The 15,899-nt window shown below is 45.2% G+C and overlaps 1 protein-coding gene across 2 annotated transcripts in view; it reads right to left on the reverse strand.

Annotated features, from left to right (window-relative positions):
* TIMELESS (timeless circadian regulator) overlaps positions 1-15,899 on the reverse strand; it is a 61,630-nt gene that overhangs the window by 15,906 nt on the left and 29,825 nt on the right. For both annotated transcript variants that reach the window (XM_077923907.1, XM_077923908.1), the window contains exons 13-22: positions 15,305-15,474; positions 13,733-13,849; positions 10,651-10,802; positions 8,693-8,790; positions 7,517-7,640; positions 6,457-6,658; positions 5,138-5,289; positions 4,466-4,551; positions 3,099-3,222; positions 798-880 (exon numbers count right to left, since the gene is read on the reverse strand). In XM_077923907.1, the coding sequence (XP_077780033.1) occupies positions 798-880; positions 3,099-3,222; positions 4,466-4,551; positions 5,138-5,289; positions 6,457-6,658; positions 7,517-7,640; positions 8,693-8,790; positions 10,651-10,802; positions 13,733-13,849; positions 15,305-15,474 (1,308 nt within the window). The remainder of the gene's footprint in view (positions 1-797; positions 881-3,098; positions 3,223-4,465; positions 4,552-5,137; positions 5,290-6,456; positions 6,659-7,516; positions 7,641-8,692; positions 8,791-10,650; positions 10,803-13,732; positions 13,850-15,304; positions 15,475-15,899) is intronic.

The following is a 15,899-nucleotide window of genomic DNA, read 5'->3' on the forward strand; positions in this document are numbered from 1 at the left end:
AGCTTCCCAAACTTGTCACATTGATGACACACTTTTTACATATGCATCATTTTGCGACACAGTAATTCCATTTTACTAGCAAACCAGAGGTTAAACTAACCCCTAGCTACCATATTTTTCGCTCTATAAGACACACCAGACCACAAGACGCACCTAGTTTTTGGAGGAGCAAAAAAAGAAAAAAAAATTCTGAATCTCAGAAGCCAGAACAGCAAGAGGGATCGCTGCGCAGTGAAAGCAACAATCCCTCTTGCTGTTCTGGCTTCTGTGATAGCTGCGCAGCCTGCATTCGCTCCATAAGACGCACACACATTTCCCCTTACTTTTTAGGAGGGAAAAAGTGAGTCTTATAGAGCAAAAAATATGGCAACAGACACTATCATGTGACACGCTGCAGGCTGATACACTAATGTGTCATGACACACCGTTTGGAAAGCTCTGGTTTAAGCGTTGCACATAATATTATCCTGGAGCTGGGGAGGGATGGGGGAAAGCAGAGGTGGGTGAAGGGGGTTGATAACCCTGGTTATTGGAGGTTTGCTGGAAAAATACCCCCGGCACTGGAGCAAACTCGGCACCTAAGAAGTCTGTGCGTGTGGCTTTAAGGAGGAAGGAATTCCCATCATCAGTGGCTTTGCTGGCTGGGGCTGACGGGAGTTGCAGTCCGACAAAATATGGGAGGGCCACGGGGTCCCCCACCCTTGGCTTAGAAGGTATTAAGCTCCGCCCCCTCTACAAGAGCAGGCATCCCTTTTGTGGTTGCAAACTCAGGACCCTCCAACCACGCAGACCCTCACCATCTGTGTCCCGGAACTCCTCAAAGAGGCGTTGAAGTTCCAGCTCCTGATCCTCCGTCCACAATGCAATGCGTGTCCCCTTCCTGTTGAAGAAAGCGTACAATAGCAACTATGGCGCTCCCTGCCACGCATCAACATTTCCCAGCAAGGAAATGGGGGTGAAACTATAAGGTGCAGCAAGGCGAATAAGAAAGAAAAAGGACAAGGTTCTCCAGTAAGAAGCCAGCATGGACTGAATTACACGAGGGAGAAGGGCAGGGCTATGCATATTCTGTAAAATTGCATTGCACAAGATTTTATTTATATACAGTATTTTTCCGTGTATAAGACTAGGTTTCCCCCCACAAAAAAATAATGTCCAAAATTAGGGGGCGTTTTATACACAGATAGTGCCGAGGGTGGATTTTCTTAAATCTGAGTCCCCCAAAATAGGGGGTGTCTTATACATGGGGGTGTCTTATAGACGGAAAAATATGGTACAGTGGTACCTCTGGTTACAGACGCTTCAGGTTACAGATGCTTCAGGTGACAGACTCTGCTAACCCAGAAATAGTACCTCGGGTTAAGAACTTTGCTTCAGGATGAGAACAGAAATTGTGCTGCGGCAGCAGCGGGAGGCCCCATCAGCTAAAGTGGTGCCTCAGGTTAAGAACAGTTTCAGGTTAAGAACGGACCTCCGGAATGAATCAAGTTCTTAAGCCGAGGTACCACTGTATATATAAATGTAGACAGAGCTGCAGGTCATGAAGTTCAATATACAATATAAAACGTTCCCGAAAGTTTTGGCTCCTGAAAGTCGCAAATCTAGAAGTGAGTGTTCCAGTTTGTGAACTATTTTTGGAAGCCGAACGTCAGAAGCTGCGCTTCAAACAGATTTCTGGAATGGATTTCATTCGACTTCCAAGGTACGACAGTACTGAAAAAGTAGTATTGGAAGTGATATTAAAATTACGCGTATCAAAATTGTTTTAGTAATTTTTACATTCGTTTGCTTTATTCAAAATTAGCTATCAATTACTTTTAACTCTGTAAATTCTCTGGATATGCAGATGTTTTCATTAGAGATTATATTCTTGGAAAACGAATGTTGTTTTATAATCCGGTGAATTTTCAGAACCACGTGGTTTTTTTTATGTCAATTTGCTTTATGTCTATTGAATATTATTGAATAATAAAAAAAGACCTTACGAGCTTTTTACCTTTACCTTTATGACTAACTGAACCAAAGCAAAAACATGCAGATTCAGCACATAAACAAATGTGTTTCTTTGATGCTTTACACACGTCACAAAATACAGTACATTTTCACCATAAAATTTGCATTATTGGGGAGAACAATTCTGATATGCAGGTACAAATATTTAGGATGGGAACAACTCCATGGGATGCCTCTGATTTGTTTCGCTTAAAACGTGAGTGAAGGACATTCAGATTGCGTGCCCTAAAAGAGATTATCTAAATGTTCAAGCCTATGATTATCTTGCAAAATAAAACCTGGCACTTAAAAGGGCGCAGCAGCTTTTCTAGAGGCTTCCACAGGCAGCCTCTGCATGCCGCCTAACAACTCAAAGGAAAATCAATATTTGCTCTTTTAAAAAAATCATGATTTTTGTGTACAAGGGCTTGAAATTCTGCACCTACAACCAGAATCCACTAGGAATTCTGGAAAGTGTGTGTGTGTGAGAGAGAGAGTCAAGTTTAAGGTGCTGGTTTGGACCTTTAAAGGCCTATGCGGCCTAGGACCCACGTACCTACAGGACTGCCTCTCCTGGTATGCCCCGTGGAGGACCTTAAGGTCCACAAATGACAACACTTTGGAGGTCCCAAGTTGCAAGGTGGTTAGATTGGTCTCAACTAGGGCCACGGCCTTTTCAGTACTGGGCCCGACTTGGTGGAACGCTCTGTCACAAGAGACTAGGGCCCTGCGGGACCTGACATCTTTCCGCAGGGCCTGCAAGACAGAGCTGTTCCGCCTGGCCTTTGGTTTGGACTCAGTCTGACCCTTATGTTTCCCTCCCCTTATGGTTTTGATCTGTGGGCTACTTTTAAAATGAGGATGCAATTTAAACTGCATTTTAACCTGTATTTTAAATTGGTTTTTTTCTTCCTATTATGCTTTTACTGTAATTTTACTGGTGTTAGCCACCCTGGCTGGGGAGGGCGGGGTATAAATAAAAATTATTATTATTATTATTATTGAAGAGGCAAGCCACACTCTTTCCCTACAACTGTTATCGAGTGCCATAGCCCGGAGGCAGCCAATCAGAGAGGAAGGACACAGCCCTCTGAACAAAGACCTACCTCTCCCGAGGAAAATCCCGCAGGCTCTTTGCAAGCCCCAAGCGCACCAATCGCTTGGCCACCTGCTTGCGGGTCCAGTTGCGAGTGGTGAGGTGTGCAAGGATGTTGTTAAGGATATCTTCACCTGGTGTTGGAGAAGGGAAAAGGGGAGAGGCTTAGTGGCTGTGTGAGGAGGAAGACCAGGCTCTCCACCCTCATGCAAGAAAAATAAAGAAGCAAAAGGCTTTCCCCAATCAAGAAGCGGCCTACATATTTTCCTCACCTACCTGCTCATACCTGTAGCTTCCCTGCCTGTCTGGCTCGAGGGCAATTCTTACTTGCCATGGGCCGCTATTCTTCATTAGCCTTTTCAGATTTAGGACCTGCCACTCATCCCAAACTGCAACATGGGGCCAGCTCAAAGTGCCTTCCCCACCCCCAAATTTGGGTCCAGAAGTCCTTTTTGTGGTAGAATTTAGCATTCAACCCTATCTACGTGGGGCCACCTTTGAAGGTGACCCGGAAACTACAACTAATCCAGAACGCGGCAGCTAGACTGGTGACTGGGAGCGGCCGCCGAGACCACATAACACCGGTCTTGAAAGACCTACATTGGCTTGCAGTACGTTTCCGAGCACAATTCAAAGTGTTGGTGCTGACCTTTAAAGCCCTAAACGGCCTCAGTCCAGTATACCTGAAGGAGCGTCTCCATCCCCATTGTTCTGCCCAGACACTGAGGTCCAGTGCTGAGGGCCTTCTGGCAGTTCCCTCACTGTGAGAAGCCAAGTTACAGGGAACCAGGCAGAGGACCTTCTCGGTAGTGGCGCCTGCCCTGTGGAACGCCCTCCCACCAGATGTCAAAGAGAACAACAACTACCAGACTTTTAGAAGACATCTGAAGGCAGCCCTGTTTAGGGAAGCTTTTAATGTTTGATGTATTACAGTATTTTAGTATTTTTTTGGAAGCCGCCCAGAGTGGTTGGGGAAGCCCAGCCAGATGGGCGGGGTATAAATAATAAATTATTATTATTATTATTATTACTATTATCCAAGCGGATAAAATACAGGTATCCTATATTGAGAGTCTCAATCTTGCTCTACAGTCATACCTCTTGGTACATTCGGTTCAGGTTACATCTTTTCAGGTTGCGTCCCGCGGCAACCCGGAAGTACTGGAAAGGGTTACTTCCGGGTTTCGCCGCTCGCGGAGATGTGCAAAAATGACATCACACGCATGCGCAGAGGCGGCGAATTGCGACCCGCGCATGCGCAGACGCGGGTTGCGTTTCTTTCAGGTTGCGAACGGGGTTCCTGTTCGCAACCAGAGGTACCACTGTACTTAGATTGCAATGCTGTCCCCCCCCCCCCACATCCATGTCATTTGGTACCTTCCACTTCCTTGTACTTGTAGAAAAGCTCCCTCAGCTCCTCCTCGTCTTCCTCAGTCCACTGAACAGCCTTGAGGGAGTTAGAGCTGTTTGGAGAACGGGAGAAAATAAATAATTAAATGGGAAGGTTGACGTGTGCTTTTATGCTCCCCGTCCCCCAATAAAAAGAGATTTAACTTTAATTCTTCTGACTTGATATTTGATGTGGAATAATTTAAAAAGTGAACTTGGATTGTTCAGTTTCACATGTGAATACCCACACGCACCTGGAGGTCTGCTCACCAAAAGCACGTGAGGAAAAGTGTGCAGAAGATGCTGGAAACTCTCCATGATGTGGCAACCCTGCGTGGAAGTCCTTGAATACTGTGCTACCTCCCTCTGCCCCTCAATTTAAAGGCAAAAAGGCCCCTCACTTGCTAAATGTCTTCAAAATGTGCTGCCGCTACTAATTTGGGAAGGATTTTTATAGTTTTATATTGCATCATACTGTAATTTTGACCTATGAGGTTTTTTTTCCTGTTCCATTGTCTGCTTTATACACATAGATATTTGTTAAATAATCACCATCCCCACAAAACAAAAAAGAAATATATTGAGAGCGCGGCCACTCCTTTCTGGAAATGCCCCTTCAGAAACTTAAAAGTTACTGGAAAAAATATTCCAGGAGCTCACGTTTCATCTTCCTCTGCCAAAGCATAGCCTTCAGTCATCTCCCGAATCACGGCCGTGTTTTTCCAGAACAGCAGCTCCACATAGGCCTTCTTGTTGCTGGCTGCAAGTGCAAAAAACTTGCCCACAATGTATTTGGCAAAGGTCACCAGCTCCTAGGGTTGGAGAGAAGTATTTATTTATTTTAAATCTCAGGGCTCAGCAGTCACTGCTGCTCAGCACTATGGGAATATTTCATGATATAATAATAATAATAATAATAATAATAATAATAATAATAATAATAAAAATAAATAAAAATTATTTATATCCCGCTCTCCCCAGCTGAAGCCGGGCTCAGAGCGGTTAAAATGATACAACATTCTAAAATCATTTCATTATAAAATCAATTCAAATCAGATTAATGGCAACCATTAGGCTAGAGTTCTATGAGGATTACAGAAGGAGGGGGTCAGACTGTGCCTTGGCCAAAGGCCTGGTGGAACGGCTCTGTCTTGCAGGCCCTGTGGAAAGATGTCAAGTCCTGCAGGGCCCTAGTCTCTTGTGATAGGGCGTTCCACCAGATCGGGGCCACGGCTGAAAAAGCCCTGGCTCTGGTTGAGGCCAGCCTAACCTCCCTGTGGCCTGGGATCTCCAAGATGTTTTTATTTGAAGACCGTAAGGTCCTCCGTGGGACATACCAGGAGAGGCGGTCCCAGAGGTATTTTAGGTTTCCTTAATAATAGTGCATACATAGGAGGAGGTAGGATACATGTCAGATTCAAGCAGGCAGAAAAGAACAATCTGCAGATTTGGGAATTGTCTTTTCTTTTTTCTACTTCTTAGCTTGCTTTATAAAACTTAAGCAACTTTTTTTTTTGCAACTGACTCATGCCAGATTCCTTCCTCGGCAAACTACCAAGGAAACAAACATTAATCCAAAAGGGCATTCCTGATGATTCTCAAAAGATCATGTAAAAAGGCCCCTCCCTTTTTGACATGCAGATAAAAGGGCTAGGTACTGCTAAAAAACAAAAGGGAGGCATCGAATTCACGTAGTGCCTTAAAACATTCAAAACAATGTTCTCATTATTTCTTACAACAGCCTTGCAACAAGGCATTCTCTTGTGGGTAGAGAGGATGGAGACTGCTACAGTCATCTGGATGGTAGAGGCACAGTTTGAATTTGCAATTTCTCTGTTCACAGATCAATCCACACACGTTTACCTGGGAACAAAGTCCCCCTGTGTTCAGTGGGGCTTGCTCCTTAGTAGGTGAATTTAGGATCGCAGCCTTCATGTTTCTGATGACGCCCAGGGCAACCCAGCTACCGTGAACCTCACCTTGTAAGCTGCAGCAGCAGGGTCACTGAGCAGCCGGTTGAAGAGGCAGAAGACAGAAAGCTGGAAGAGTAATGCCTCCATCTTGAGGTCACAGGCGATGCGGTGCAACATTTTCACCACGCAGTGGTTAGTGTGGGCGCTGTTCTGCTGGTAGTTCTTGAAGAGCAGGACATAGGCCTTCACCACACTGGCACTGGCAAACCTGCACGCCAGGGTGTAGATATCAAACACGTTCAGCGTAAAGTAGGGTTACCAGACGTCCCCAGTTCCTGGGGACAGTCCCCGGATTTGCAAATCTGTCGCAGGACAAATTCTGTCCCCGGAATGTCCCTGGATTTGCAAATCTGTCCCCGGGAAACATGGCCGCGGCAGCCTCAGCAGCCCGGAGCCAGCCTGGTAGCACAGTTGGCTCTGGCTGACTCCAGGCTGCTGACTGCCGCTGCCAAAGAGGAACCAGGGATGTCTGGCAGTACAGATCTCCTGCCCCCTTCCCCCTTTGTTTTGACAGATTGGGGGAGGCTTGGGAGCTGCGGGCAGGCAGCCATTGCCCAGTTTTTTTAAAAAAAACCCTCTGTGCATTTATGTTTCACAGGGTGCGAAAGAAGGGCTTTGCACCTTTATACAATATGCATGTGTGCTTGGGCCCAGGGTCTTTTGCCTCACCACCCCTCACTACTGACTCCCTGTTGCTACTCAGCTTCAAAAAAAAAAAAAAAAAAAAGGGGGGGGGGTCCCCAGATGCATTGAAAAACATCTGGTAACCATAGCGTAAAGACCAGGGCGAGATATTTATAGTCAGGGCTGCTTGCATACTGCACCTCCACAGAAGCGCAAAACGTGGTAATGGGCACAGAATTCGGCTTCCTAAAGTTCAGTCTCTCTTTCTTTTCGTTAAGTCAAGTTTCTAGCCCTTATGATGGATTGGGGGCGGGGGAAGGGTGTTAAAAAATGACATGGAAAAAAATGCCAGAGGAAACAGCCTCAAGACATTTGAAACACCCTGGGCACACAGAAGGATGGGGGGGGGGGAGCTCTTACAAAAAAACAACACCCTGTTTACCGCTTCATGTAATCCAGGAAATTGAATTCCCTTTCTGACACGTTTACAGACGCCAACTCTTCCTCAGCGACTTCCTCTTCTTCAGCTGCCTCCTCAGGTTCATCGGTCTCGGGTGCTGTTTGTCCTGCGTGCATTTGAAGGGGTGTATCAAGGAGGTAAGAGTGGCAATGGTGAGGTGGTCCCAGGATTTTGGCCATTCAATAACCATGGCCCAATGGGAAAATTTATGGAAGATCAATTGGAAATTCACAAATTGTTACACGATTAGAGAGAACTTTCAAAAAATGCAACATCGATGGTATCTAACACCATGGAAACTTTCAAAAATGTATAAAAATGTGTCAAGTAATTGTTGGAGATGCGGGGACTCAGGAACATTCTACCATATGTGGTGGATATGTAGGAAAATACAGGTATTCTGGGAGAGTATCCATGCAGAACTGCAAAAAATGCTAAAGATCTCACTCAATAAAAAACCAGAGGCCTACCTCCTGGGAATAACAGATTTGGATATTCCACAAAAGAGGAAGGGTATCTTTTTATATGCGACGGCGACAGCAAGAGTTTTGATCGCAGCAAAATGGAAGAGTAATGAAATCCCCTCTATACAAGATTGGATCCAAAAGCTGACAGAATATGCCGAATTAGATGGTTTATCAGAAAAAATAAATAATAAATCAAAACAGGAATTTGTTTCAAAATGGGAGATTTTCAAAGAATATCTGAAAAATAAATATAGTAGTTTAAATTCTGTTGCAGCACTCAAAGAACTTCAGTAATAGTTGCAAGGTAGATATAAGAAATTAGATTTATTAAGAATAAGTTTAATTATGATAAAAGTGTGTATTGGCAGTAAGTAATATGAATTTGAAATATGGAATAGACGGGAGGTTGGGTCTTTAGTGTTAAGACCAATAGATGTTTTATTGTTTGTTAAGAAAATTATGTGTCTATGGTTATTCTTGTGTGTAATTTGGCATTTGTGGTTTTTTCTTTTTTCTTGTTGTATCAATAAAAGACTTTATTAAAAAAAATATGAAGGGGTGTGTCAAATGTAAGGACATTTGAGGATCCACCGTAAGGGAAGGCTTAGGCCCTTGGGAAGATCCTTAGCAGTCCTCCCTCCCGCCCTGTTGCTGTTCCTTTCTACTTGACTCATGGAGAACGGACACTCACGAGGCAGGGTGGCAAAGAAGATTTGTCTCAGCAGCTCTGTCTCTTCATCTGGGCCAAGGGAGGACGATCCAAAAACATCTCCTTCTGGCCACACTTCCCTTACAGAACAGAAGGAAAGCAGGAGTTATTAGCTGTGTGCAACAGCTAGGATAGAGTAGGGTTGATACTTCCTGCACTCCAACATCAGGAACTGGGTCAAAACCAAGTCCACATGCCCACACACCTCTTCAGCAACTACAGAATGGTGAACAAGGGTGATAATCCAGCAAACATCACTACTTGTGTGCCTTGCGTCTATGTCTGTGCAGAGAGATGCATCCAACTGGCCTTCATGAATATGTTCATAAATGTTTCCTTCCAAATAACATTCCTAAGGATATTTTAGATAAATGTCTAAAGAACAAAACGGGCCCATATTGCCCATGTCACACACACCACCAACCCATAATCATCATCTCCTCCTCCTCCTCTTAGTCCTTCGTGTCAATGTTTAGATTGCAAGCTGCTTGGGAGAGAGACCTGCCTTCGTGTTATTTCAGTAAAGGGCCACGCACACTGCCAAGTTTACATTTGCCCTGCATTTCTGGAGGAAGACCCTACTGGTGCACATGTTCATTTGTTAAACAGGGTTGCTAAAAGACCACACAATGAAGCTGGAAACCTAGATGCTTCCAACACTTCCTTTACTTTTCAGGTTTCTTACAACACAGAGATGGCCAACTCTGCGTGTCAAGATAACCATATTCAACTACCTTAAGGACTGTCACGTGGAAGAGGGAGCAAGCTTGTTTTCTCCTGCTCTGGAGGGTAGGACTCGAACCAATGGCTTCAAGTTACAAGAAAGGAAATTCCAACTAAACATACGGGAAAAACTTTCTGGCAATAAGAGCTGTTCATAAACAAACCCCTGTGTTGCAAAATACGAGTCAGCAATATCAAAAGCAACACGATGGCCATAAACAATAACAATGTGAAAATCTTTATGGGACAATTCAAAACAAACAAACTGAAGTCCCTGAAAGTCCTTAAATGAATCAAGGTGCCAGACTTTAAGCGGCGGAGAGCAAGCTGTGAAGCTTTGTATAATCAGCAAATGGCCAATTCTGATGTCCAATTCTGAACTCTGCTGAACAGTGTTTCCGGATAACAACTACTGTTTCGCTGAATTCTTCATCAGCCAATTAGTTCAACACTCATGAGTAGAAAGATATGTAATTTCTTCATTAACCAATCTTTTTTCCAAATACAGTGGTAGCTCGGGTTACATATGCTTCAGGTTACATACGCTTCAGGTTACAGACTCCACTAACCCAGAAATACTATCTCGGGTTAAGAACTTTGCTTCAGGATGAGAACAGAAATCGTGCGGCAGCAGCGGGAGGCCCCATTAGCTAAAGTGGTGCTTCAGGTTAAGAACAGTTTCAGGTTAAGAACGGACCTCCGGAACGAATTAAGTACTTAACCCAAGGTACCGCTGTAGATATAATGAAAAATACTCTGGAACAGTGCTCATGCAATTATGTAGTCACTGTTCACTGCATAATCACATGAGCACTGTTCCGGAGTATTTTTCATTATATCTATCTATATCTTTCTACTTACGAGTGTTGAACTAATTGGCTGATTATACAAAGCTTCACAGCTTGCTCTGGGCCGGGTAAAGTCTGGCACCGATATCCATTTAAGGACTTTCAGAGACTTCAGTTTGTTAGTTTTGATGTTTTGAATTATTCCAAGAGCTGTTCGGCAGTGGAACAGACTCCCATGAGAGGTGATGGACTCTCTTTCCATGGCCATCTGTCATGGATGCTTTAGCCGAGATTCCTGTATTTGGAAGGGGTTGGACTAGATGGCCCCTGGGCCCCTTTCAAACCTATGATTGTAGCTCCACTGATTCATCAATAGTCCTTCACAGACTATTAAGGACACAGATACATTCCTTGAAGCCACTTCCTTACCTTGCTGAACGCAGGAGGGACAGAGCTTCAGGTGCCTGGCCAGCCAGTAGACTGTCCTGGATCCGTACCATGGCCTCAGCTCGCTGCTCCTCCAGTGGAATTTCCGATGCAGCATCAAAAGGGACAACGTCCTCCGGGAGAGGCTCAGGACCCTGACGGCAAGAAAGAGATGCAGAAAAACAACCTTTGTAAAAAAAAACCAGAAGCTTTTTTGGGGGGAATTATAGGGACAGAACTACCTAAATCAGGAGCCAGCAAACTTTTTCAGCAGGGGGCCGGTCTACCGTCCCTCAGAACATGTGGTGGGCCGGACTATTTTTTTAAAAAAATTCCTATGCTCCACAAATAACCCAGAGATGCATTTTAAATAAAAGGACACTTTCTACTCATGTAAAAACACGCTGATTCCTGGACCATCTGCGGGCCGGATTGAGAAGGCGATTGGGCCGCATCTGGCCCCCAGGCCTTAGTTTGCCTACCCCTGACCTAAATTGTACAGAAATTTATTTATGTACATAACTACAGCGGCAAGAACGTTATTTGCCCCAAAATGGAAAGAAGAAGTCTTGACAAAAGAAGAATGGATACAAAAACTTATGGAATATGCAAAAATGGTGAAGCTAACCAGAAGGATAAGAAATCAAGATAACAAACTTTTTGTAAAAGAATGGAAATGGTTCATTCAATATTTACAGACAAACTGCAAACAGATAAAAACAATGGCAGTATTACTGTAATAACCTGCAGTTTCGTAAGATTATATTAAAAGAGCAAAATAAATGCATTTGGATATGCAGAATATATTAAAGAATAAATTCAAGGAACTGCAGAAAGAGGAGGAAGGAAGTCAAGCTTTGAAATGTTAAAATGGTTGTAAAATTAATGAAATGTATACACCAGAAAAGTTTAGCTTTATAAATAAACTTTTTTAAAAAAAGAAAAAGAAAGATGCCAGATGTATTCCCAACAAGGGCAAGATTAATAAAGTAAGTAAATTTCAAAGAGGAAGGATTGAATGCAGATCCACACTAAGGTTTTTCTGCCACCCACACTGCAGAGTTCTGTTCGACCAGGGTGGAATTCTTTTGCCCGTCAAAATATAGGAACGTTTTTAATTTTAACGCGTTTCCAGATTGCAAGCCTGCCTGCATTTCCAAACATGTGCTTTTTATCATATCTTCTGAAAGGAGGCTGTGGCGCCATCTCAAAATAGGGCTAGAGGACTTACAAAACCAGCTCAACATTTGGAAAGTTAGCAACCCTACCCCCTACTGGCTTCCAGAAGGAACTGCATGAATGATGGCTGAGAAAATTCAGTGCACTATTGCACTACTATCATCAGTTTTCACGCCTCTCGAGAAGATTTTAGCAAGATGCAAAAGCGAAACTGAAAAACAAGTGTTACCAAACCACTGTTGGCAGCTGAACATTCACAGACCAATAGCCAGACTTCACACAACTAGAAAATATGATCACTACACTAGGCAGTACTATCAGAGCCAGAGTGGTGTAAGGTGACCTTGGGCCAGTCACCCCCTCTCTCCTACCTCATAGGGTTGTTGGTAGAATAAAAAGGGGGGGGGGGGACCATCCATGCCACCTTGAGCTTCTTGCAGTAAAAGTTGGATAGAAATGTAGTATGTAATAAATAGGATTTTCCAACTGGACCACAGACAATTTACTTCCTTTTGCAAAATATTAGGGACATGGGTGGTTCTTGCCGATCAGAAGGTCGGCGGTTCGAATCCCCGTGACGGGGTGAGCTCCCATTGCTCAGTCCCTGTTCCTGCTAACCTAGCAGTTTGAAAGCACCTCAAAGTGCAAGTAGATAAATAGGTACAGTGGTGTCCCGCAAGACAAATGCCTCGCAAGACGAAAAACTCGCTAGATGAAAGGGTTTTCCGTTTTTTGAGTCGTTCCGCAAGATGAATTTCCCTATGGGCTTGCTTCGCAAGACGAAACGTCTTGCAAGTTCTTGCGAGTTTGTTTCCTTTTTCTTAAAGCCGCTAAGCCATTAATAGCCGCTAAGCTGCTAAGCCGTTAATAGCCGCTAAGCCGCTAATAGCCGTGCTTCACAAGACGAAAAAACTGCAAGACGAAAAGACTCGCGGAATGGATTAATTTCGTCTTGCGAGGCACCACTGTACCGCTCCAGCGGGAAGGTAAACGGCATTTCCGTGCACTGCTCTGGTTCGCCAGAAGCGGCTTAGTCATGCTGGCCACATGACCCGGAAGCTGTATGCCGGCTCCCTCAGCCAATAAAGCGAGATGAGCACCGAAACCCCAGAGTCGGCCACGACTGGACCTAATGGTCAGGGGTCCCTTTACCTTACTATAAAATTGCTCAAGAGGTGGGTGAGGGGTTTTACCCCTTTTGCCTTATTTACATTTTCCCATGCACTTGGAAGACTTAAAAAACAACAACCCCAGAATATTTGAGTCTGATTTTTTCCCCCTGTACCCGTATCTGTATGCAAAGCTCTGCATGACTTTTGAGGAGTGGTTGCAACTCAATGGTAGAGCTTTGTGTGTAGAAACGCCCCAGATTCAAGCCCTGGCGTCTTCAGATGGGGACTGCAAAGGTCCCTTTCTGAAACCCTAGACGGTCACTGCACAAGAGAGACTGCTAGGTGGGCCAATGGTCTAAGTTGATAGCAAAAGGCAGCTCCCTTTTGTGTGTTCCTATGACTTCAGACTCCTGCCAACCTAGCAGTTCGAAAGCACGTCAAAGTGCAAGTAGATAAATAGGTACCACTCCGGCGGGAAGGTAAACGGCGTTTCTGTGTGCTGCTCTGGTTCGCCAGAAGCGGCTTAGTCATGCTGGCCACATGGCCTGGAAGCTGTACGCCGGCTCCCCTGGCCAATAAAGCGAGATGAGCGCCACAACCCCAGAGTCGGCCACGACTGGACCTAATGGTCAGGGGTCCCTTTACCTTTATGACTTCAGAACCTTGTGCATTTTAGAACTGGATCAAACAAGAGAGCTGCAAAAGCGCCGCTCTCTGTTTCCAGACAGCTAGAAAACAAAATACAGGAGCCCCCAAGCTGCTGTGTCAAGACTGGTTATTTCCCATTATCCTACCTTGATGCATTTATCAATTTGCTCAGCCAGCCTCGTCCACATCTTCTCCAGCTCCTCAGGCGCTCGGGGCTGCACAGCCGACCTAGCAGGCTTCTTCTTCCTCTTGATTTTCTTGCTCTGCAACAAATAAACCAACAGCTTCCTGGTTTCTGAGCCAGCTTTTGAGGAAAAGGGGCTGTTGACAGAAGTATAGCATTCCTAGAACTCTTCCTCTGCCAGCACGACCCAGGGAAAGTGATTAAATCAATCCTCTCGCCTTACTAGAAAAATTAACCAATAAACTGAAACTGACACAGGGACAAATAGAAGACGCCTTCACCCCAGTATGGCTCCCCTTCATCACATACACAGCCCAACAAGACAACGACAAAAATCCACCAACAGCATACAAATCAATATGGCTAACCTGATCCAAAACACACACACACCCCACTCACACATGAAAACAAAGACCACCACAGCCAACCACAACAGCCACTCTAGGCCAACCCCAACCTCTCTCACCACCAAAGGAAGACAAGTGAACAGCCGAGAACCTGCACAAGCAACGCTGACACAAAACCCCACATATATTAAGTAAAATAGAAACATCGCCACCCGACCCCACCCCCACTCATCTTTCCCCACCCCCATTCTTCCTAATGTCTCAACAAATGAAACTGATGTGTGGGGGGGGGGGGAGTGTTACGTGGGGAAAAAATACGAGAGACATTGCACATACCTTTGTAAATCAAGAAAATCTTTAGTACATTTTTTAAAAAGCAATCCTCTCAGGCCCAGAAAGTGTGCGCAGCGCTTCACAGACGCCAACGATCAGCTTGGGAAGCGCTGCGGAAGAGGTTTCGCAGGTACTGCCAATCAGCTGTTCGTTGATGTCTGGAAAGCCCCACCCTTACCTATCCCCACACCTGACACCCTATATGATGTATAGGGAAGGGCAGGTCTGTGCATAGCTGTCAACTTACAGATTTGAAAATAAGGGACCAGCAGCCTCGAAAATAAGGGATCAGTAGGCAGAATAAGGGATTTTCCACGCACAGGTATGTTCAACTTCTGAGCCCCTCCAAGCCAAAGGCAGAAAGCCCAGCCAGCAGCCAAACGAAGCCTCAAGCGGTGGTTCCCACAGCACAGCAACCCGGCAAAGGGGATGCAGCAAGGAAAACCACCGTCACCTCTCCGCTGGGAAGCGCTGAGCAAAGGCGAGTCCCCAGACAACATGGCTGATTTGATCGGCACAAGGCATGCAAGCTCCACCTCCCAGTCGTTCTTGGACTCCTTATTGGGTGAGCAACGCAGCCAAGCAACACAGTTGGCGCCTCCCTCCTCCCTGGCCGGCAAGGAGGGAGGGAGAGGAGCTGCTTCCTTTAAAACCTGGGAAATTTAAGGGACATCATCAATTGGGGACAGCAGCGGGACACAGCGCTGGAATAAGGGACTTTCCCGCCAAATAAGGGACGGTTGACAGCTATGGGTCTGTGTGGCTTGGCTGAAATGGAGAGGCCTAGTGCGGCCTACTTGGGACCCGCCAGCTTCCCCGCATGGAAAGGACTTTGTCCCCAGACACCAATATACCTGGACCACTAGGCTGCTCCTGCCTTTGCAAAATCTCTCCAGCATCTTCACGAAAAGGTGAGTGGTCTCCACCAGATCTTTCAGGAATGACCTGGGCTGCTTTGTGGCATCAAACTTACGGAAGAGGGTGAGGAACAGCTCGCGGTACTCCATCAAGTAGAAAATGTTGTCTGGGAGAAAGAGGTGGTCATGTTGTTAGTGTTATCCGTGCACACAAGCCAGCGTTTCCTGCTCTACAAGAAATTAAAAAATAGCGGAAGGAATAGGATCCTAAGCACTTCATGCTAAATCCACTTGGGGGCCGGGCAACCTGTGTACAGCTCACGACCAGGTTCCTTGAGGTTGCCTTATAGACCCAGTAGGGTCTGTTGAATTGTCTCTTTAAATTTGAAGGTTCATTATTGTTCCACAAGATGTGTATGTCTTTAAGGGCCAGAGCAAATAATGTGACCTAGTTTTACAGCTGTGAATCAGTATAGCAGGTGCTGTTAAGTTGTGTTAATTAAGCTGTGTCAGCAATTGGGTAATTGTATATAAAGCAATTGGGTATAGTATATAAAGAGCAACACCTAGCTCTCTCAGCACCCTGGTGGCT

The sequence above is a fragment of the Podarcis muralis genome, chromosome 2, assembly GCF_964188315.1.
Source record: "Podarcis muralis chromosome 2, rPodMur119.hap1.1, whole genome shotgun sequence".
In the NCBI taxonomy this organism is placed as follows: domain Eukaryota; kingdom Metazoa; phylum Chordata; class Lepidosauria; order Squamata; family Lacertidae; genus Podarcis; species Podarcis muralis.